General features: G+C 46.0%; 2 protein-coding genes and 1 pseudogene across 6 annotated transcripts in view; 2 read left to right on the forward strand and 1 right to left on the reverse strand.

Annotated features, from left to right (window-relative positions):
- Nucleotides 1-8041, forward strand: part of LOC117642041 (UDP-glucuronosyltransferase-like) — an 84636-nt gene extending 76595 nt beyond the window's left edge. For both annotated transcript variants that reach the window (XR_004587523.1, XM_034379823.1), the window contains one exon: nucleotides 7909-8041. The gene's annotated coding sequence lies outside the window, so the exon portion shown is untranslated. The remainder of the gene's footprint in view (nucleotides 1-7908) is intronic.
- The window catches only part of LOC117642043, a 30822-nt gene continuing 9615 nt past the window's right edge, over nucleotides 1696-22902 (forward strand). Inside the window, exons 1-2 of one of the 4 annotated variants that reach the window (XM_034379829.1) lie at nucleotides 1696-1765; nucleotides 21112-21237. In XM_034379829.1, coding sequence (XP_034235720.1) covers nucleotides 1715-1765; nucleotides 21112-21237 — 177 coding nt within the window. In that variant the 5' untranslated portion in view covers nucleotides 1696-1714. Of the gene's footprint in view, nucleotides 1766-12352; nucleotides 12416-14777; nucleotides 14914-18827; nucleotides 18870-21111; nucleotides 21238-22902 lie in introns of those variants that run through there. The other 3 variants (XM_034379830.1, XM_034379827.1, XM_034379828.1) reach the window with 3 other exon arrangements.
- Nucleotides 12156-13378, reverse strand: LOC117642050 (annotated as a pseudogene).

A 22902-nucleotide genomic window follows, 5' to 3' on the forward strand; every position in this document is an offset into this window, starting at 1 on the left:
AAAACCTTCGATCTTAGTCATGACTGTTCCGCAGGATGATTCCATACGGATCAAAGACCGACACACAGTGGGCCAGAAAACCGGCACCCGCAGCCGATACTCTAGATGCGTTTTGAGCGCCAGAGTCGCGAAAGAAGACCCGAACCGCGCAAGTGACCCCACCGGTGGATTCTTCGTTGTGACAGCAATCCATCGATGGGGTCACAAGTCCGTTAAGTCCCATGTAGCGACTCTACAGCTCAAAACTCGTCAAGAGATTTTGCCACCTCCACCGGTTTTCTGGCCCACTGCGTGATCCCCCGATGAGATGCGGCGATGCGAGCGAGACATAACAACGATGCACTTCACTGTGGCAAAAAGCTACGGAAAATTCTGTAAACAGCTTGTGGTAATTCTCCGTAGGCTCTTACAGTATTTTCTGTAGGACCGCACAGTATTCTCCGTAGGACCGCACAGTGATCTCCGTAGGACTATACAGTCTTCGAGGTCCTACGGAGAAGACTGTGCGGATTTACAGAGAATACTGTGCGGCCCTACGGAGAATACTGTAAGAGCCTACGGAGAATATTGATAAGAGGGCTACGGAGAATCCTGGCAAAAAAATTAACAGGATTTTCCGTACCTTTTTGCCACAGTGTTGTACGAAAACAGCCCCTAGTAGCCACTAAAAATCAGCTACACGAACGCAACCTGAGCAGTGTGTACGGCACACTACTTCTAGAGCGTGCCTGCATGCACGCTTCACCCAAGCGCACGGCTCGTTGAAGCGTGCACGCGGGGACGCTCCAGCTGGAGTGGGCCACGCACACTGTCCAGGTTGTGAAGAAAATAGCCACCAACTTGCTAACGCGCACCCTCACACAGCAGGCCTTGCGCCTCGAGAACAGTACACTCTAAAATACTATGTACTTTTTTGATGCTAAGCTCTGCACGAAATAGGGCATACGCGTACAACGCACGCATTTGTACGCCACAGCGCACGGTGCTGCATAGCAAAGCACAGAACCGTGTGAGTTACACACAAAAACGTGCATTTCAAAACGTGTACACAATTTCGAGCATAGATCAGCATCAACAAAATCGGTAGTAATTTAGTTTGTACTTACGGCACACTAAATTATTGCGTAGTTTCTTGTGCAGAAGCCATGCACGAAACTGTGCATGCGTTTCAAAATGCGCGACTTTGTGCAAAACGACGCACGAAAATGTGCGATTTCGCGCATAAAATTCGTGCATTTTGAAACGCATGCCCACTTTCGTGCATAGCTTATGCACAAAAAACTACAAATTAAATTAGTGTGAGGACGGGTGCCCATGAGTAGCACAGTGCCAAACCAAGTGTGCAGAACAGGACACTTTCCGCTGTAGAGTGCATCTACACAGGAATGCGGAGCGTTTAGACCGCAAACTCTACAACTCCAAGAGAATTGCGTATTCCACGCCTCCTTATTTCAAGTGCAGAGTCCACCCTGCGGGCAACCTCGCAGAAAAGGCAAGCACGGCAGCACAAACGCACAGCAAAAAGTCTAACGAAGCCTCGCTCCATAACACGCCGAAAACGAAGACAGTGCAAAAGTCTAAGACGAATTCCTTCGTAATACGAAGGAAAATCACGCGCCTCGAGAAGCATCTCTTCGCAATACGAAGCAATCCTACAAGGCCTTCATTTTTTTCGTAGTTACGGAACAAAAACTTCAAACACTCATGATCGCGGATGCCTTTTCGTCGGGGTGCAGCTGCAGCGCACAGCACTCCAAATCCGAAGGTGAAACTTTCAGTACCTTTCTTCAGAAACGGTCGTGTGACGCCAACAAAGAGCCGCTCAAAAAGCCTTGCCTTTAACGAGGCGATAAACAAAGGCAACGCCGAAAACTTGGCAGTACTTTAGCTATCGCCTTGACTCGTTGTAAGGCCCTTTCTTGCGCACTCAATTACTACTTGGTTTTTGGTGCATAGCTTCGCGCAAAATGGCGTCTGCGTTTAGAAATGCACGAACTCCTGCGTAGCGAAGCATGAAAAGTTGCATGGCTATGCAGCAATTCTCGCGTGAGCTCATTGCGCGAAGCTACGCACGAAAAATCTACACAGCAATTTAGTGTTTGGGGATACACACTTGCGTCGCTAAGACAGGTACTGAAAGTACCACCTTACAATTTGGAGAGCAGCGAACACGTGTTGCGCGCGTGAGTTGTGGACGATGCGACTGGGGCTGGACCGGGACTGACAGGCCTGGAAGCTGGAAGGAGACTGACTGCACTGACTAGTGGCGCGGGCGCGGGCCGAGGCGTCTGGCTGCCGCAGGAGTGGAGGGGGAGGGTTGCCGGACTCGGCTGCGACCGAGTAAGATAGCCCCACTCCACTCACGCGCCTTCGGTAGCCTTCGGCGGCACCCGAACACGCCCGAACCGTCTTCGTGTCCGACGAAAGCACTCGGCTGCTGCGCTCGGAGCACGAAGTGCATCGTGGCTCGGAGCTTGAGCTCCAAGCTCGGAGCCACTCGGAGCTCCCCCGGGGAAATGCCCACCCGGGAGTGCACGTGCACTGGCCTGTTGTAACCGGAGTGCGGCCCGCAAGGGACCCCGTTTCGGGGAATCCTGTCCGGGGAGAAAGATTTTGCGCCGGTCGACCGACCGATCCAATGCGCCTGGATTCATGCCGTACTCGTGACAAAATTTTCCGTGACCTCCAAACCGCAAATACCTCAGACAGTCTGGGTGTCTTCTAGAGTTTTAAAGGGTAGGAATATTTCCGGGAAGTTAGGGAATTCCTGGGAACGTTCCCGGGCACAATCAGACCCAAAAAATGGGAAATTCCCGGGAATTTTTAAAACATGCGTAAAAATAGTTGGTTTGGATTTCCCTAACTTCCCGGGAATATTCCTACCCTTTAAAACTCTACACGGCAAAACCAACGTCCGGGTTTCCCAGGCGCACCCTGGAAAAACAGGTCATTTTTCCAGGGTGCGCCTGGGAAACCCGGACGTTGGTTTTGCCGTGTAGAAGACACCCAGACTGTCTGAGGTATTTGCGGTTTGGAGGTCACGGAAAATTTTGTCACGAGTACGGCATGAATCCAGGCGCATTGGATCGGTTGGTCGACCGGCGCAAAATCTTTCTCCCCGGACACTTTATTGACGCACCTGCAGCGGCACGAAGTCACGCCGAGAGATTTTCAGTGAGTGCAAGCTTTTCTTCGCAACTTCCAAACGGCATGACGGAATTGGCGTGACTCACAAAGTCGCGCCAAGTTTGCGCATAAATTTCCTGTCATGCCGTTTTTTTTGCGTGACTTTTCTCAAAAATCGCATTGTACGCACCAATCCACATGGTACAATTACGCAAGATGAAGGAGTGCACACGTCATGCCTTTTTTCGGCGTGACTTTTCGTCACGCCGTAATTTGACGTGTGTTATTTTTGGCCATGTGTCCGACCGTCCAATTTTGAGTGTTTTCTTTTCGAGTTCGAGAACGTCATGCTGTGCAGAGAAAATAGTCGGAAAGAGAGTTTGGAATACCATGCAGGAGAACACTTCGCAAGGAGGCTGGAGTGTAGGTCTCGTCAACAATTTGCCTGGTTCGTCCGAACTTACCGAGGTACGTACCTTCTTTCTTGTTTTCTTCTCCAGGCGGGACACACTGCAGTAGGCGTCGGACGAAATGTGTTACGAGGCGGGTTTGACCCAGGAAGAGAACAACTCAGTTTCCACCATTTTTCAGGAGAAACAAGAAATTGTTTGCAGGGAAAACTGATACTAAGTGCATGAATGTTACACATGATATCATGTTCAAGATATCAGTTAAATTTTGAGATAAACTGCATAGGTGTTGGGTCACTCCGTATAGAGGATTTGTGTGACTTATCACTTTCCGTTATATTGGAAAACAGAGTCGTCATCTCAACTTATATTCCCTAAGAAAATTGTAATTTGAAGACAAGTCAGGAGAGCAGAGAGTGTTGGTTCCTAAGCTGTATTTTTTGGACTATGCTCTATTTTCCGTTTTATTTCTGTAAATGAAGGAGGGTCAAGCTGCCTTGCCTCTTTTCACAGTAAATTCATAAAAACACCAGTTGAGTAATCTCCTACACTCTCAGAGCCATATTGACATTTTGTTCAGACACGCAGCTCCTGCCAAAACCTTTTGCTGCGAATATCATCGTCCGCAGCAGCAAGGCTTCCTAAGTAGCATATGAACTTTTTTACGCATCAATTTGTTCATTGATTTGAACCTAGAAATTTGTTCATATGCCACGAATGAAAAGTCCATGGTATAAGCCCAATTTCATAGGCAATAGTTTAAGTACATTATACTACTTTATTTGTTAAGCAACCTGAATAAATAAAAATTTACAAGAATAATCAGTGATAAGACTTTTGTCGTTACTAAAAGACACTTTTAATGCAAATTTTTTTAGCGACAAGATTTGTTTTGGAATGGATAGCTTGTTGGACCACTTTGTTAGTCAGCGACAAGTATTGCAAGTCCATATAACTATATGTACTGTCTGCGACAAATATTGATCATGTACATAGAATTTTATTTGTATGTACTGACCTCAATTATTGGTTACTACTGACTCCGTTTCTATCTAACTGCTGACAAAATCTCTATGGAGGCACTTAGTCCCAGAAGGCCTCTGTGCTTCTTTTAAATAACTAGTTACAGATTTGTTAGTAAGACGAACATACAAAATGTCAATACTTTAGAAACATATCAGTAAGATACCTATAAAATTGTTAATATAAGTAAAAGTACAGACAAAAATGTCAGTATGGCTCTGAGAGTGTATCAACAATATTTTCAACGGATGGTGGGTTGATTCCATTTTCCACTGAATTGAGAGCGTGAAAGGGGTCAAAAGTAGCATCTTTTATCCAAGAGAATTTTCTTGGTAATGGGTGATCCTGGTAAAAAAAAATTGGCCAAAGTTGTCTACAGCAGTATTTTTAAAGTGCTTGGATAAAAATATGCATAGAAGGTTTCAGTTTGAACACCTTTAAGTTAAGTGGGTGGTTTCTGTATCATTTGAAAAGAAATACAGGGTGAGTTTTCTCAATGTGTCAATAATTTGTAGGTAGTTCGGGCACCCCAAGGGGATCATTTTCTACCAATGAACTAGTGGGCGCAAACGTCTAGGTACGGAGATAATTGGTGTTTTGTAATTGGCCTTCGCGCCTGCGAGGTAGGCACCCGCTGCCACTGATGGGCGCAGGACCTCACGTGGGGGTGTCGCGGGTCTAGGAGGGGTGCTTCGAGTCTCGAAGGGGTGCGGCGGACCTTGCAAATGTCTTTTGGGGGGGTTGCCGCGGGTCTCAAGGGGCTGCCATGGTGGCCCCCGTTACAGTGGATCTCACGCCTGTCTTTGCGAGGGTGGCGGGATTCCACGGATACTTCCGCGAGCTAAGTGGCACTCCCGCGAGTACTGCTAGTCCCGCGACACCCCCTCGACAGGTCCTGCCACCCTCAGTGGCACCGGGTGCCTACCTTGTAGGCGCAAAATCCAAATTCAAAACACCAATTATCTCCGTATCTAGACGTTTGCGCCCACTAGTTCATTGGTGAAAAATGGTCCCCTAGAGATGCCTAAACTGCCTGCAAATTATTGACACAGTGAGAAAACTCACCCTGTACATTAAGATCAGTTGTCGTTGGCTGATAGGCTCCACTCAACTGCTTTGCTCAGTCGACTAAAAATTTTGCCGCAAAAAGAAAGACTTTGTGGTTCTAGTTTAACACGTACATGAGTCGTCCTGCATGGAATTTATTCTTTGAAGACTTGTTGACAAATTTAAGTGAGGATTTCTCATTATCAGCCCTACTAGGATACTGCTAAGTGAAACTAATTAATTAACATGTCCCAGAAATATTTGTCATAGAAAGATCAATTTTTGGTCACGATTCAACCACTATAAAATGAATTTATTCCCTAAGTTAGGAGCCCCAACTCCTAGTTTCTGAGTTAAAGAGGTTAACGTTAACTTTTAGTCGTTTCTCCCAAAGTCTCCTCACGACAAAGGATTAGCTACCCAGTCGTCAGTTTCTGGCAACTTTATCAATTTTCACAGGTTAAAAGACAGCATTGGCATATTTGAAAATGTCAGTCCAGAAACGGCTGTTATGGCCATTTTACCAGGCCTATTTTTATTTTCCTTCAAATTTTGAAGATTTTGCCCCATTTTGCATCTGAGCACACTCTCATCAGAGTATACTCATCTGAGTACACTCTCTTGGGAGCGTGCTCATCTGAGCGCACTCTCGTTGGAGTGTGCTTGTGAGTACATGCTGATCAGAGTGTATCGAGTACACTGTTGAGTTTGCAGAGAAACCGGCCGCAACACTTTGCCGAGCATACGGGCTGAGAAAAACGGGAAACCCGAGAGGCCTGCAAGTGGCCCAATGTGCCCCGGGCCGGGGCACATTGGTTCGACCTATGGGGCACATTAGTCCAAGGGGGGAAAAGTTGCCATAAACTGTCCACATGTTATGCACACCACTCATAGATGTGCTAAGTGTTCAAAATGTTATAAAAATCTGTGAGAAAAGATACGGATTTTTCTCATATCTTGTATGAAGATATAAAGATGGGTCAACCTTATGTAAACGACTAAAGAAAGCATCAAATCGATGAAATTTAGTTTTAATAAGGGAAAAAACATTCACAGATTGTTGACATACAAAAACACAACCTCAGTGTATCACGACACGTTGTTAAAAAGAAGAAAGTTTGTATTTTTAACTGGTGCTTTTATATTGGCCTAATGTGCCCCGTCAAAAAGCGGTCCAAACTGCCCCGAGTGTAGTAAATTCATTAGGACACAAAAAGACAAAAACACAAAGAGTGGCTTCAAACCATTCGAGACCAGGCTCAATTTAAAGCTAAATAAATGAGCTTTTACATGAAATTGTTAGCGAGGCCAAAAACAAAAAAGCTGTATGCCACTTAACGGGATGGTTTTTCATGAAGGCAACATTTTACTTTTCCCCGATTTTGCAAACCTCAAATTTCGGTGCCTCGTTATCGGTCCGGCTGCCGCTAAGTTTCGTCGGAGTTTCCTAAAAAATGATAGCGGAGTTCAGAGCTTCTTTTTACACCCGGATGGTGGTGCTGCGGTCGCTCTATCCCCGCGAAATTTGAAATGGACCAATGACCAATGTGCCCAACTCTACTCTACACATTAATGCTGCACTTGGACCCGTCCTTGGTTCTACCCGTCCACACTATATGCCCATGATTTTTTTTTTGTGCAAAGCTTTGCACCGACTTGAGCATTCGTTTCAAAATGCACGAGTTGCGTAGCTAAGCATATGAAAATGTGCGTTGCTGCGTATGAATTCGTGCAAAAGCTTTCCGTTCCAAAATAACTCAGTAATTTACTGTTCAGTCGTTCTCTGGTATCCCTGGTATGGCGGTCACATTTGTTTGAATACTCCGCCACTTTGTTTCAACGTATATCGGCTGGGCAGGGGCCTGATTTTTAATTGTATTGTAACTCGTTGCTTGCGTTTACTGCTTGTTTGTGACTTTGCTTCAATGAGGTGTAGTAATTGAATATATGAATACGGAATTAGCCTCGATGCACATCGAAACAAATGTGACGTCACGTTCCTAGAGTAGTAGACACTATAGGGATTCTTAATTTACTATTTTTGTCGTTTCAAAGATGGGTGAGACAAATAAATGGTGGTTGAACGATGGTTCCTCCTTGTGGATTGGAGCGCACGGATTTATTCAGTTAGTGACGTAGACGTAGTTCCATATAATACTATGCACCTAGTACACGGCCAGCAGTACCTGGGATTTCTAGGCGGCTCCTGGAAAATAGACCCCTGGGGTGGGCTGGGGAATCTTAGGTATACTTCTTTTCTCGTTAATAATCTTGTGTGGGTGTTTCGTGCTTTTTTTTCTAGTCCCAGCGAAGTGATTTCTCAGAACATATGGTGCAAGAGTTGCAAGAAACCCGTGGCTGAAAAGTGCGTAGACGACGAACACTCGGTGTGCAGTATGAAGAGGGCCCGATTGGAGAAAGCCCAGCAGCTGCTGGAAAAACTGCGGCGGGACGAGAAGATTGTGGAAGGGGCTTCCCGGACGCTGGAAGGCTGGTGCGGCCAGTTGGTTGCGGCGAAGGAGGGCCTGCAGAACGCACAGGGAGCCGACCAGGCCGCCTGGGAGAAGGCACAGCAAGACGCTGAGCAGGCCGGTGAGTACGCTGGGAGACTCTATAAAACTCACTATAATGCATGGCATGCTCCACCTTGAAGTAACACCACAAAGCAACCTGGAGCACGCTTGACGAGCACGCTCCAGGATGGAGCTTGCTCAGCATCACTCTACAAATCCAAAAGCGTACATTGTATGCTCTGCCTGGAGCAGCATGCCTACAAGCACGCTCTAGCTAGCGCATGCCTGCCAGGCACGCTTTAATAAGTGCATACTTGCCATGTACACGCTAACTGGAGATACATCGGGTGCATAAGGGATAGGGAGTTGTCTGCTCCAGGTAGCGTGTACATGGCATGTATGCACTTATTAAAGCGTGCCTGGCAGGCATGCGCTAGCTAGATCATGCTTGCAGGCATGCTCCAGGTAGAGCATACAATGTACGCTTTTCGATTTGTAGAGCACGGGAAAAAAGAATTTGTTGTACCAACGAATATGTATGTTGATTTTGGGACAGCTAAGAAAAAGCCGTGAGGTTTACTATGAATTTGTTGTCTAAACGAACACTTTGCTCTCACAACAAATAATTCGTAAGGTGTACAAACATTTGAATATTTTTGTTTTGATGATATTTAGTCCCTCTGACCAAGGGGTGGATGATCCTCCTAAATTGTGTACGGAGTACTATTATTATCGGTATTATTGAAGTATTATCGGTAGTATCGGTCTGATAGAACACCGTCAAATTCAGGGAAAGTAAGCCAATGGGAGTCCTGCCGAGAGCAGGTTAGGTTAGGTCGTGCCGGGAGTAGGCAACGCCCAGTGTGCTTACTGTGTTTACCCACGCCCCGATATTGGAGCAGCCGCCGCGCTGGTAGGCAACCCTCCAGGCACCGGAGAGTACTTGGGTGCGTTCGGGTCTTTTCACTTGAGTTTGGTTCCGCGCGCGCGGTTTTCGGACCACTCGCATGGTTTTGATTCTATAAGATTCGATCCTACATAAAACTTGGAGACTAAATTGATGCGCGGCATGATGAAATAGACACAAAAGTTAGTATTATCGTAATATTGGTATTATCAGTATTATCGGTATTATTCAAGTATTATTGATGTCGTGTACCGAGTATTATTGAAGTCAGGCGCCCCTTGCCTCTGACGATGTTGTTCGTTGTGAGAGCAAAGTGTTCGTTTTGACAACAAATTCATAGTAAACCTCACAACTTTTTCTTTGCTGTCCCAAAATCAACATACACTGGCGGAAAAAATTAAGGGGACACTTTTTCAAAGTGACCTCAAATCTCGAGTTTCAGAGCTAGAGGGCTGCAACTTTGACACAAGTTGCCTTCAAGTGTCCTAAAAAGGCGTGCAAAGTTGCACTGACGAGGTTGGACCGGGAGGGGGTGATTCACCCCCAGCAAATTTGAAGTGCAAAAAAACGCAACTTTAGAAGCGACCAGCCTGGCTCTCGGGGGTCAAAAGAATCGGAAAACGGTACAGAGCGATTGCCCTTGACGTCCTCTACAAAATGCGACCCCCGGGAGACCTCTACGACAAACCCACCCCCTACAACCCCCACCCCCCTTCAAAATCCACATTTCTTGAGGTACAGCCCTGAGATCGGGCTGGCGTCATCCTCTTGGTCACCCTGATCAAGAGGATACCGCGTCTGAGCCTGTGCACCCCGTTGTCACCCTCGGAGAGGCCGAAACACTTCACCCCCTTTCAACCCCCTGTGATTTGAGGAATTTCTGCTTTTCGGATGGGGGTGAAACTCACCAGGGTTTTGGTAGACGTGACCCTGAACAGCGTCGAAAAGGTCCCATGTCGATAGCTGCCCTTGGAACCACGCAAAGACACCCCCAAGTTAGGGGTGCACAACCCCCAAGCGGAGGGGTTGAAAACAGCCGCGCCGCTGGGTGGGCCTTCCAGACAGCCAAAGCCATCGGGTACATGCTGTTTAGCCCTTGAATTAAGGCCTCTTCACAATTTTTAGCCTAAAAGCTGTGTTTCGACGAAAAAACAACCCCTGTGTTTGCGCCCTTGTAGGGGCTGAATCAGCAGGGCTACGGCCATGCCGACCGCGGCATTGGATGCGCCAAGGCCTCCTTGTCAGATACCTAAAAATTCAGAATTTTCCGATCACGCGTTTCCAGACAGTTAGCGCAAGTTTCGAACTCCTGCTCACCGCCCTGCCGGGAAACGCTCTCAAAAGGTAGGCAACCCATCGGGCTTCGATTTCAGTTTTTCCGCTTTTTTCATGATTTAGCAGGTCAGATTGGTTCAGCTTGTTTTTGTGATCAATCTCTAACCCAGCAAATCGAATCCGACCCGCTGAATCATGAAAAAAGCGGAAAAACTGAAATCGAAGCCCGATGGGTTGCCTACCTTTTGAGAGCGTTTCCCGGCAGGGCGGTGAGCAGGAGTTCGAAACTTGCGCTAACTGTCTGGAAACGCGTGATTGGAAAATTCTGAATTTTTAGGTGTCTGACAAGGAGGCTTTGGCGCATCCAATGCCGCGGTCGGCATGGCCGTAGCCCTGCTGATTCAGCCCCTACAAGGGCGCAAACACAGGGGTTGCTTTTTAGTCGAAACACAGTTTTTAGGCTAAAAATTGTGAAGAGACCTTAATTCAAGGGCTAAACAGCACGTACCCGATGGCTTTGGCTGTCTGGAAGGCCCACCCAGCGGCGCGGCTGTTTTCAACCCCTCCGCTTGGGGGTTGTGCACCCCTAACTTGGGGGTGTCTTTGCGTGGTTCCAAGGGCAGCTATCGACATGGGACCTTTTCGACGCTGTTCAGGGTCACGTCTACCAAAACCCTGGTGAGTTTCACCCCCATCCGAAAAGCAGAAATTCCTCAAATCACAGGGGGTTGAAAGGGGGTGAAGTGTTTCGGCCTCTCCGAGGGTGACAACGGGGTGCACAGGCTCAGACGCGGTATCCTCTTGATCAGGGTGACCAAGAGGATGACGCCAGCCCGATCTCAGGGCTGTACCTCAAGAAATGTGGATTTTGAAGGGGGGTGGGGGTTGTAGGGGGTGGGTTTGTCGTAGAGGTCTCCCGGGGGTCGCATTTTGTAGAGGACGTCAAGGGCAATCGCTCTGTACCGTTTTCCGATTCTTTTGACCCCCGAGAGCCAGGCTGGTCGCTTCTAAAGTTGCGTTTTTTTGCACTTCAAAATTGCTGGGGGTGAATCACCCCCTCCCGGTCCAACCTCGTCAGTGCAACGTTGCACGCGTTTTCAGGACACTTGAAGGCAACTTGTGTCAAAGTTGCAGCCTTCTAGCTCTGAAACTCGAGATTTGAGGTCACTTTGAAAAAGTGTCCCCTTAATTTTTTCCGCCAGTGTACATATTCGTTGGTACAACAAATTCTTTTTTTCCGTGATGCACTCTCCAGGATGACGGGTTCTGTTTCGGCGATTTGCAGCCTTGTTACAGTGACTAAGAGCGTTCTTTCAAGCACTCTCCATCCTGGAGTGTGCTTGTTATGCATGCTCCAGGTTAGACCCGGTTAGAGCGTGCTTGAAAGCACTCTCCGTAGGGTATGAGCGTGCTTTGTAGTTTACTCCCAGGTGGAGCATTCATATTCCAGTGTGCATGTGTCTTTGACCCCCGTGTCGTTCCCCAGCCCTGTCCCAGAGCACGACCCAGCGGCTAGAGGCCCTGGTCGGCGAAGGGGCGCTGCGGCAGCAACCAGAGCCACAGGGAGCAGTGGAACCGGCCGGTGAGTCTCGGCTGCTTTCCTTCGAGTGTCGAATTTACTTCATTCGTTATCCGAGGCACTTCGATAAAGGTCCGCCTATCTTGGAGTGTCTTATGCCTGCCTCTGTTCTGCAGCCCCACAATGGCGGGAGCGCTCCAACGATCGCGTGATGCAGGAGATGGCGGCCGGGATGGTGCTAGGCGCCAGAGTGGCGCGCGGCAGGGACTGGCCGGCAGATGACAATCTCGACGGGGATCCCCCTGGACCCGGCACCGTCGCCAAAATAACACACGTTAAGAATTCTCCACTCTAACTCTGCACTGAGATAGTTTTTTGTTGAAATTTAATTCTCTCTCAGTCAAGTCGCCATTGTTTGCGAAAGGAGTCAACATCTGGAATAAAAAGAACAGAATTAAGTACAACAAATATAGGAAATAATGTGTTACTCACAAGTAAATTCACCACTTAAAAAATTAGTAACAGTGTAAGCACCATCCCCTACAAGATGTTCCTCATTATCAATAACACCTGGAGTATTATGAAGCAAATCATGGTACAGAGGACTACGCCTGAATATACGATTGTCATTCATGCTTCCTACTTCACCCACATGAATCTGACGAACTAACAAGGTAGGTTTACGCCAGACCGCGTCTTGTCGTAACAGGCTTCGCGATGTCTCGCTGCCTGTTTCTCCAATCCGCGCCTGGCGTAAGTACCTACCTTGGCCTGCGGCGCTAGCCTGCCTGCGGCAGGCAATGGCTTGTCCATTGTTGGTTATTTTTTAACTTTTTGCATTCTGGGGGGCTCCGCCCCCCAGACCCCCCTACATTCTAAATAGAGTTGTTTTATCTACAGATAACACGATCTTGACCCTTGTCACTTTTTAACTTGTCGAGGCTTGGGGGCTCCGCCCCCCAGACCCCCCTTTCTCCAAGACAGAAGTGAGCTACCCGCGGAAAACTCGATTTTTCGCCGTTTTTTAGGTGTTTTTTGGCTATAAAAACTGAATCATTTGAGCTAGGGTAGTGAAATTTCGCGTGTGCCGAGCCAAGGACATACCCAAAGAGTGTGCAAAATCTCACCGAGATCGGCCGAGCCGTTCAGGAGGAGTAGTGCAGACACACAGACAGAAAAAACTTTTCAACCCCACTGGAGTAACAGGCTTCGCTATCGCTCAGCCAATAAAGTATGATCTACCACAGTTTGCACATTGATGCTGCGGACATGATGCCGGTTGACGTACTGGCCTGCATCTTCCAAAGGTGCTGTAATATTAATGTGCGTGCAGTCCACAGAGCCTATTACACCAAGGAAGCTAGTTGCTGCAGCAAAAGCGGTTTGGATTTGATGTCTCAACTGGCGTAGGCCATCTGATGTACTGTTCTGCTAACTCCCGAAGAGCCTCAACTACATATGAGTAAAAGTAGTAAAGCGTGCTGGGTGCTACTCCAAATCGAAGTGCCACACTTCGGAAAGCATCAGGTGTCGCCATGAGCCAAAGAACCATGAGCATAACATCTTGAAAAGGGGTTCGCTCCCTTCTCACCCTCCCCATCGCCCTCAGGTGGTCAAATACCGTGCTTGTGAGAAGCTGTACAGGAAATAAATTGAAGAGATTGAACCCCTGAGTGGTTCATCTTGCATGGACTGATGTTTGCATGCGCCTTTTCTGGTCACCCAACTCTTACGACAAGTGTCGAAGAAATTTTTTTTCTACTCCGTCAACAAGCCACGCATACAGTTTTGTTTTATACTGACCATACTTCTTGGAGTTGTTCTTTGTGGTCCATGTGACAATGTAACAGGGATATATTTCAAATATCTATCCACTTTCTTCAAACGTTTACCTGAAAGTGGTAAAAAATGGGGAAAAAAACTTATTTTTTTCAATTAAAAAACTGTGAAGACTGCTCAGTCAAAACAAAAAAATAAAATTCAAATATCTCTCTGTTACATTGAAGTATAGGGGTTTAGGTAACTCCAAAACAAATTTCAGACCATTCCATCAAAAAACTTTGCGTGGCTGATTTTTCTACTAAATGCTTAATTTCAATGAAAAAAGCCTACTGTGGCTAAATGGGTGGGTAGATTTGGATGAAATTTGGTGTGTAATATATTCCTACCTAGTACTTCAACACCCTTAAGTTTCAACCACCACAGCCAAGTGGTATAGAAGTTTCCATTTTCACCCACACCTCACCTTAAAGCATGGATCTCCAAAAGCATGGTATTCATTGATAAAAACTGTGACATGAACCCAAACGTGTTCATGACCTAAGCAAAAACAAGTACGGTTTATATAAATGGTTAAAAAATGGTGACACGGATATGGATCAGTGCAAATAGAGGAACGAAAAACCTTCCTAACCTGTATATCTCTTCGAGTTCCATCAGTTCCGCAGCGAAAATCCTACTGACAAGTATTAAAGCTTGGAGCTCTTCATCTTCCTCTTCTTGCATCATCATTAACACAACTCCGAAGTCCCGGGCTTCCTGGTCATTCATGTCGTTCTCTATTTTCCAACACAACTCAATTTAACTCAACTCGACTCAACTTGTGACAGTTTGCCTCGCCTCGCCAGTGGGGTTCTACCGGTTCTCTCTCCCCTCCCCGCCCATTCCCCTCCCCATGTCTCCCTGGCATCCGACCGCTCCCGGGCAGGCGTGAGTCGACGCCTGGACCAGCGTGAGGGCGACTCCGAGCCAGGCGTCGAAACCGACGATTCTTAACTGAATATAGCACTGGCCTGCACGCTTATCATCTTACGTTGGTTTTCGTGCGTAATACGATGATTTTCCATCGTAAGGTACGACAAATTTCCAACCTGCATAATACGCACGAATGTCAACGTAAGGTACGCAGGATTTTCAACGTAAGGTACGTTGGTTGCGTTTGTAGTACGATGACATTTCAGCGTAATACGCATGTTTTGATTTCAGCGTATGTTACGTTCGCGTTACCATCGTAAGATGATAAGTGTGTGCGTAACATTGCGGTCAGAGCAAGCGCAAGGGGCTGTTCACTCACGACGTCGCGCCGCAAGGGCGGTACGTGTTCTGCGTACGCTGAGGTTCATGGGACACGGGGGGGTCCGAGCCAACGTCACGTTACGCGAAACACATCCTGTCTGAGAGCACATTCAGACGTCAAATAAGGGTATTGATAAAGTGTTTATCTGAGAAACTTTGCGTAACATTGGGCTGTTGGAGGGGGAGGAGGTTCTGACCTAGCGTAACGTTACGAGACATGGGGGTTCCTCATGTTACGCTGTAGCACAGCGAAAAGCTTGAAGCAGCAGCGGTGCCCGATGCGAGGGAAACGAAGGCATTGTTCAGTCTTCGACGAAACGTTTTCTTCTATTTCTTCTGGATTCTAAATCAGGTGCCTCGCGTGGTCCACGATAGGGAAAATTAAACACTTCAAATCCCGTGGTAAGTTTACTTGCCATAAATTTGGCAAGCATATTAGAATGCCGAAATTTGGCAAGCTTTGACCTGAAACCTTCTTTAGCTTTCCAAGTTATGGCAAGGTAAGGAAAATTCCGGGCCAAGCTTTCCAATTTTTGGCATTCAAGACGGCTTGCCAAATTTGTGGCCAGTAAACTTACCACTCGATTAGCAGTGAAGTATAGAGTACTTTCGTAGATCCCTGAACCGGAAGCACACAGACGCCACGTTGGCGGATGTAGATCCTAACTTGACATGGGAAAGAGACGTTAGTCAAACGTATCGGCCACACTTGAACAAAAACAGTCGTTTGATACTTGTTTGCGGTGCATATGTGCTTCACGAGCAACATTTGTACAGCTCGGCTATAGTTTTAGATCCGAAGAGAGGTTAGTTTCCGGCCAATTTGGCGTCTGCTGGCCTGCTTGCTTCCGGTTCAGGATCTACGAAAGTACCCTATTCTCAAGGCTAGGTAGACCCTTTCGCTCGCCGCCGAGTGGAGTCCTTCTAAGTAGTAAACAAGCAGAAACGAGAAAGCGCGCCATTGAGCGGCCGATGCTGCAAACTTCGCCCAGACCTGCGCTTGTAACCAGTCGTGGCCCAGAACTTAAAGAACTCCGACAACTTTTTAGCACTTTCACTTAAAATAGCAAAACCCTCTGCTTGGGAGAAGCTAATGAGAATAATTTATTGAAAATTCTACATACCGTAAACCGGGGTAACTTGAGACAGCAAGGGTAACTTGAGACACTTCTGCTTTTCCACCTTTTTGGAGCTGCCACCTGGCTCGGCACATTCCGAGGTCAAAACTGCCCTAGCACTTTTTTTCATACTTGTTTGGAAAGACGATTAAGCGTGTGAACGGCAGGTTGGGACCAAGCTGGTCAGATCTATAACGATTTTTCAATTTTAGTAAATTTAACAATTTTAGAGAAGTGTTACAAGTCTCCCTTGGTACTCGAAACACGTCTTGCTGAGACCCAAATGACTGTAGTACCTTTCAACCCTATAATTTCAACATTCTAAATGCAGCATTGGTTTTGAGGGAAACCCATCATTCATCGGGTAATACTGACTTTTATAGAAAATGGTTACTGTGCGGGGTAACCTGAGACACCAAATTTCATTGAATTTGACGGAAGTTGAGTGGCGTAACTTGACACTGGCACCTCCTTGTACTACAGGGTGGTTTAAAGTAACGGACCTCTCCGTTCTAAGATCAAAACTAAGCCGCATTTGATCGGGAATCACTTTTTTAGACAGTGTAGAGGGTCCCAAGTGGATATGCAGCTTAAAGTTGGAGTGTTTTCTCAACTACTCACGGACTAGATGAGACATAATAAATCTTGAAGTCTCAAAATATGAGGAAATTAATTGCCTTTCCAACGAGCTAAATGTCATTGAAATCGTACAACTTATAGCCCAAGAACCGTCGATTTTTTGAAGAAAAACAACTGTAAAAATAGTTTAAGGATTTTGAGTAAATTTTAAAAATTGACTGAGACTATATACTTTTGCAGGAATGGACTTGTGTACGTAGAAACAAGGTAGGTCTACGCCAGACCGCGTCTTGTCGTAACAGGCTTCGCGATGTCTCGCTGCCTGTTCCTCCAATCCGCGCCTGGCGTACCTACCTTGGCCTGCGGCGCTAGCCTGCCTTCCGCAGGCTAGGCCTGGGCGATTATTGGTTGTAATCGTAATCGGCCGATGAATAAAATAATCGCGATTGGTGTCGATTAGCAGTTCGGTAATCGGTAATCGAAAACGTACACGATTAACCGAAAATCAACGATTAATCGGGGGAAACCGATTATTTGGAAATTGACAAACAAAGGTTAATACTCGTACTATTGTGAAAATAGCATTTAATAAGAGGATAGGAAAACCATTGGCGCAACCTCGAGTGTCTGAGACAGCTTTTTCGTGCGTTAACTGAAAACTTTTCAAGACTTTTCCGCTCAGAATTTGAACAGGTGATGCATAGAATATCCGATAATGAGACGATTAATCGATAATCGATCATCGTTAAATAATCGGTCAATCCTTCGATTACCGAACCACTAATCGGGGGTTTGAAATAATCGGACGATTAACAAAATAATCGCGATTATTTTCGATTATTCGATTCATCGCCCAGGCCTACCGCAGGCCATGGCTTGCCCATCGTCGGTTACTTCTAAATTGTTGCATGCTGGGGGCTCCGCCCCGCAGACCCCCCTTCATTCCAGATAGAGTTGCTTCATCCACAGATAACACGATCTTGACCCTAGTTACTTTTCAACTTGCCGGGGCTGGGGGGCTCTGCCCCCCTGACCCCCCTTTCTTCAAGGCAGAAGACATTTGCCGGCAGAAAACTCGATTTTTCACCGTTTTTAGGTGTTTTTCGGCTATAAAAACTGAACCAGTTGAGCTAGGATAGTGAAATTTCGCGTGTGCCGAGCCAAGGACATACCCAAAAAGTGTGCAAAATCTCAGCCAGATCGGCCGAGCCGTTCAGGAGGAGTAGTGCTGACAGACAGACACACAGACAGACAGACAGACAAAACTTTTCAACCCCACCTGAGTAACGGGCTTCGCTATCGCTCAGCCAATAAAGAAAAATGTCTTAGCAGGTGTCAGGGTTGGATGTGAAATAAGAGAATCGCTGTACTTAGTTGACAGAGTTGGATGTGAAATGGGAGAATCGTTGCGCTTCTGAAGTGCCGTTATCCCACAAATTACCAATGTAACCTTGATGAAAAAATCTTAATATAAGGACCAAAACTCTTCTGATATATTCCACAAGTACTACTTTTCATTGAAAATGAGTTATATGTCTCAGAAAATCAGTATGGACTGGCAAAAAACCCACTTCCGTGAAAAAGCAAAGTAAAAACTAGAAAACTAAAAACTAGCTTGGACAAGCACACAGCTACAGGTGTATGCTTGGCAAGCACACAGCTACAGGTGTATGCTTGGCAAGTACTCATCTATAGGTGTATGCTTGGCCAAGCACACTTTAATCCCACCCATTTAAAGGCACACTCCTACAGCTGTGTGCTCGGCCAAGCATACAGATGTGTGCTTGTCCAAGCATACACCTATAGATGTGTGCTTGCAAGTACGCTTCCACAGCTGTGTACTAAGCACACATTTGATCTTGTAGTGTAGATTAAAATAAACCGGAAACCGGCTCTATTAGTCGCCTTCCCTGTTAAAAAAAAAAGTCTGAAAATTCAGACCAAATTGGTAAGAAGTTATTAACAGACTTGAGGTCTGAAAATTCAGACCATTTAGATGGTCTGAAAATTCAGAACTCGAGAGTCTTACATTTAAGAGTTTGGTGGTCTGAAAATTCAGTCCTGTACGAAGATTGTGAACTTTAAGGTTCGTGACATGTTCAATATGACATAGAAAGAATCTCAGGTGTGTGTGAACCTCCAGAGAGGACAACATTGAGTACAAATTGTGATGAGGGAGAAGGTCCTATGTCCTTTTCCCTGACTCTCGAGAGGGCCTCTCGGAGAGGCCGGCCTGTGGCACCCAAGGAAATGGCGACACGGAGCCACCCGCGAGAGGTAAATTAGAATGTGGATTGTTCAACTTCCACCCATATTACGGACATAAATCTTCGAGGGGGCAAAAACTCGCGCAATCATGTGTACACGGCCCCCGAAATCACATGCGAATCATTGAGAATCACGCGAAATCAAGCAATCCGAAATCAGCCAAAATCACTAAAATCGACCGAAATTAGGCAGAATCACACGAAACCAGGCCAAATCAGTCCGAAATCATTTCTTTCCGAACACAATCACACGCAATCACGCTCAACATCACCCTGGTGCGTCGCGAAATAAGGCAAAATCAGCCATGAAATCAATTAAAACCATGCGCAATCATTGCGTTTTCCGAATCATGTGTACACGAAAATCCCGAGTTTTTGCCCCCTCGTAAATCTTGCAGCAGAGAATGGTTCTCATATGACCGATTAAGTCCTGTCCATTTGGAGCTTTTCAACTAATATATTTTCACATTAAAAGCCTTTTAAACAGAAGTAGGTATGTTCCACAACATGCGCGCCATCTAGCGGACAAACGAAATCTTGGGTTGGTCTGAATTTTCAGACTGCGCTGGTCTGAATTCAGGTTCTGAGACGATCAGGTCGCAATTTTCATACCGGAAGGCAAAATTTTCAGACAAGCAGTCTGAAACAAGTCTGAAAAATAGATTCAGACCACCAAGTCTGACAAAAGTGGTCTGAATTTTCAGATTTTTTTAACGGTGTTTCAATCGTCGCCGTGTGAAGAACTAAAGGAATCTCAAGGCAGGAACCACTTGCGCGCCACCGAGCGGCGACTGTAGTGAACTTCGTCCTGACCTACGCTACGCTTGTGACTAACCAGGGTTCAGCTTTTGACAGTTAACACTACCCGCCGCTAGGTGGTGCGCTGCTGGTCCCAGACTTTTTCATTACTTTTGATCTTCACACGGCGATGACTGAAGGGGTGTATCTCTGTATCTGTATCTTGCAAGGCTCGAAAAACAGGTAAAAATAGGGTGTCGTATTGAACCCCTGGACTTAAGTACTTATTTACTCGCCCTTATTATGGCGAAGAGTTTCGAAATCTCCCCTAGGACTGTTCCAAACCTGTTGACCCATTCCGGTTACTTCCGCTTTCCCCCGGGTTTTGTCCGAATTGAGTCCGGGCCGAACCGGAGTCTTGGCATTTGACTCACTGTCAAGGGCTGTCCGAAAGAGTCCTACCTTCAGGTACAGCTGTAGCCGAACTCTCCGAGCTGGGCCAGCATGCGAGGCTCGACTCGAGCAGAGTCGAGTCGAGCCAGAGCCCAGCCGGGCGGCCCATGCACCTGAGTCGAGCCGGGGCGCCCGGACCCTGGGTGTACGCGGAAAACGCCGCTGAGGGGTCGCCGCGGTTACCTGAGAGACGCGGCCAGATGCAGTTTTCGCCAGTTATCGGCGCGCTGTTGAGCGAGTCACCACGCACAGCACCGCTTCCGTGATCTGTGAGCTTAGGAAACGCGCTCAAGTTTCCATCCACGCCACATCTGCACACCCTTCAGTCGTTACTTTCAATTGTTTGAACCCAAGGTATTGTAGATTTGGACCACAGAGGTGGTTAAAGTGAAGCGTTCGAAATTTTTCATGAGGCCTACCTCTCTGTATTTGTCGAAGAAACGTTGCGCGTCGAGTGACATTTCAGCCGTTTTTGTTCGAAAGTAGGAAATTTAGAGTTCCATGCCATCCAGGCAGAAGCCCCTGGCAATATTTTAGAAGATCTTTGGGGTGTTTAACCAAGTTGCAAGGCTCAACATAGGTTCTGTCTGGCATTAGTGGGCGGATTATGTCGGAAGCTCATCCTTAGCGGCCAAAAGTTACAGAGAAATCTTTGAACGGCTTGTGAATGCTGTCCGAACCCAGAACCCAACGCGTTTCTGAGTCCTCTTGCACGCTTTAAACCTTGCGAAGTAACTTGAGCATACATAGTACAAACAAATTTACTTTTTAACATATGAAGAAATGGTTCGTTATTTGCGAATTACGAAGCTTTGGAAGCTTATGTATGCTCAAAATACTTGGTTATGACTAGCTGCTTTTCTGGGTAAGGCCTTTATTGGTTCGCAAGGTTTTCTCATTGCGTCTGTCTTCTCCGTGCATCGTCTGCTGGGCATTGGGAGTATACTGAAGGTCCTTTGGAGAAGATTGATCATAGGCTACAGAAAATATTGGGTTTTGGGTTCGGAGAATGAAGGATAAAGTTGGGATTGCTCTCTGAATGCGAACTCTTTATTTTTCAGTGTGCGCGCCGCAGAAACAAACGCGTCGTTCTGCACCCGAGGCGTCGCTGTGATTGCCGTCTCTGCTCTCCGCCTCGATTCCTGGACTCTGGACACCCTCCGCACTCGACGAAGCTCAGGTTTTGGGTAAGTATCTGGTTACAGTCTCATTCCAGGAACGTGACATCACGTTCAAACGAATGTGACAAAATATCACGTTCGTTTGAGCACTGTGTCACGTTCGTTTCGATGTGAATAAGCTAATTTATGGCTGATTCACATCGAAACGAACTTGACTCAATGCTCAAACGAACGTGCCATTTTGTCACATACGTTTGAACGTGATGTCACGTTCCTGGAATGAGAGAGAACACGTGATAAAAGATATTGATGCAGGGATTAGCTATACGATGGAGGGGTGCCTTAGAAAGCAACCAAGCAACCGCATAGTTTAGAAAGTACTACCATAACATTCAGGGGAGGTTTTAGTGAAAATATTGCATTTTTCAAATTGAGCCCTAGTGTAAACATTTGTTGCAGATGTGTAGCACTACATAGTTACAGTCAATCATGAAAAATAGTGCCCCAACACCTTCCTCCAAATCCAGTCGAACATGTTTTTTCAGCCGATTTTAGCAATATCTTAGAAAAAATTCTCCTACGCAAAGTATTTTTACGTAAACTGATGTTCTGGACATTTTTCACTTCTTTGGCTCATTTGCAATAAAGCATGGCATCACCAAGACATGGGACCCAACAAGACTTAAATATCAGGAGTTTTACCATTTTCTTAAAATTTAAGGGGGCAGTCTCGTCCCTGTACCCTTTTTTAGGGGGGTTTTCCCTCCCTCTTTTGATGACGATGATTTTTTAAATATACCTCTTAGAGACAAACGGTAAAAACCAAATAAAAGAACAGAATTTTTACAACATTTTCAAAAAAAAAAATTTTGTTTTGTCTTCAGTTGTAAGGGAGTTATAGGGAAAGCAACAAAAGCCGACAAAACATACAAAATTTCACTGCGCGACAATTTTCTCCGGAAGTTCTTAACTTTTTGGCAATCGGTTTGCGGCATCTTGAAGATGAAAAAATCCTCTTTACTTTAACCTACAATCGTCCATATAGCCCAAGGATTACACTTTTTAAAACGTAACCAAAAACCTATACAAACTTAGGAACGGTTTTAATTTAGGTTTTCCTTGGGCTACATGGACGATCGTAGGTTAAAGTAAAGAGGATTTTTTTATCTTCAAGATGCCGCAAACCGATTGCCAAAAAGTTAAGAACTTCCGGAGAAAATTGTCGCGCAGTGAAATTTTGTATGTTTTGTCGGCTTTTGTTGCTTTCCCTATAACTCCCTTACAACTGAAGACAAAACAAAATATTTTTTTTTGAAAATGTTGTAAAAATTCTGTTCTTTCATTTGGTTTTTACCGTTTGTCTCTAAGAGGTATATTTAAAAAATCATCGTCATCAAAAGAGGGGGGGGGAAACCCCCCTAAAAAAGGGTACAGGGACGAGACTGCCCCCTTAAGTGACATGCTGCCTAAAAACACAACTTATGATTTTGTAATGGTCCCAGTATCTTACGAATGCCACGGTTTATCAAGTATGAACCAAAGAAGTGAAAACTGCCCAGAATATCTGTTTACGTAGAAATACTTTGCGTAGGAGAATTTTTCAAGATACGACTGTTAATAGTAGAACATGCCTCTTCGACTGGATTTAGGGCAAGGTATAGCTCTCCGAACTTTAAATTTTACTAGTTACTATGAAATACTTCTAATTTACAATGAATATTGATAGTAGGA

Source organism: Thrips palmi, unplaced genomic scaffold (assembly GCF_012932325.1).
Source record: "Thrips palmi isolate BJ-2018 unplaced genomic scaffold, TpBJ-2018v1 HiC_scaffold_16, whole genome shotgun sequence".
In the NCBI taxonomy this organism is placed as follows: Eukaryota; Metazoa; Arthropoda; class Insecta; order Thysanoptera; family Thripidae; genus Thrips; species Thrips palmi.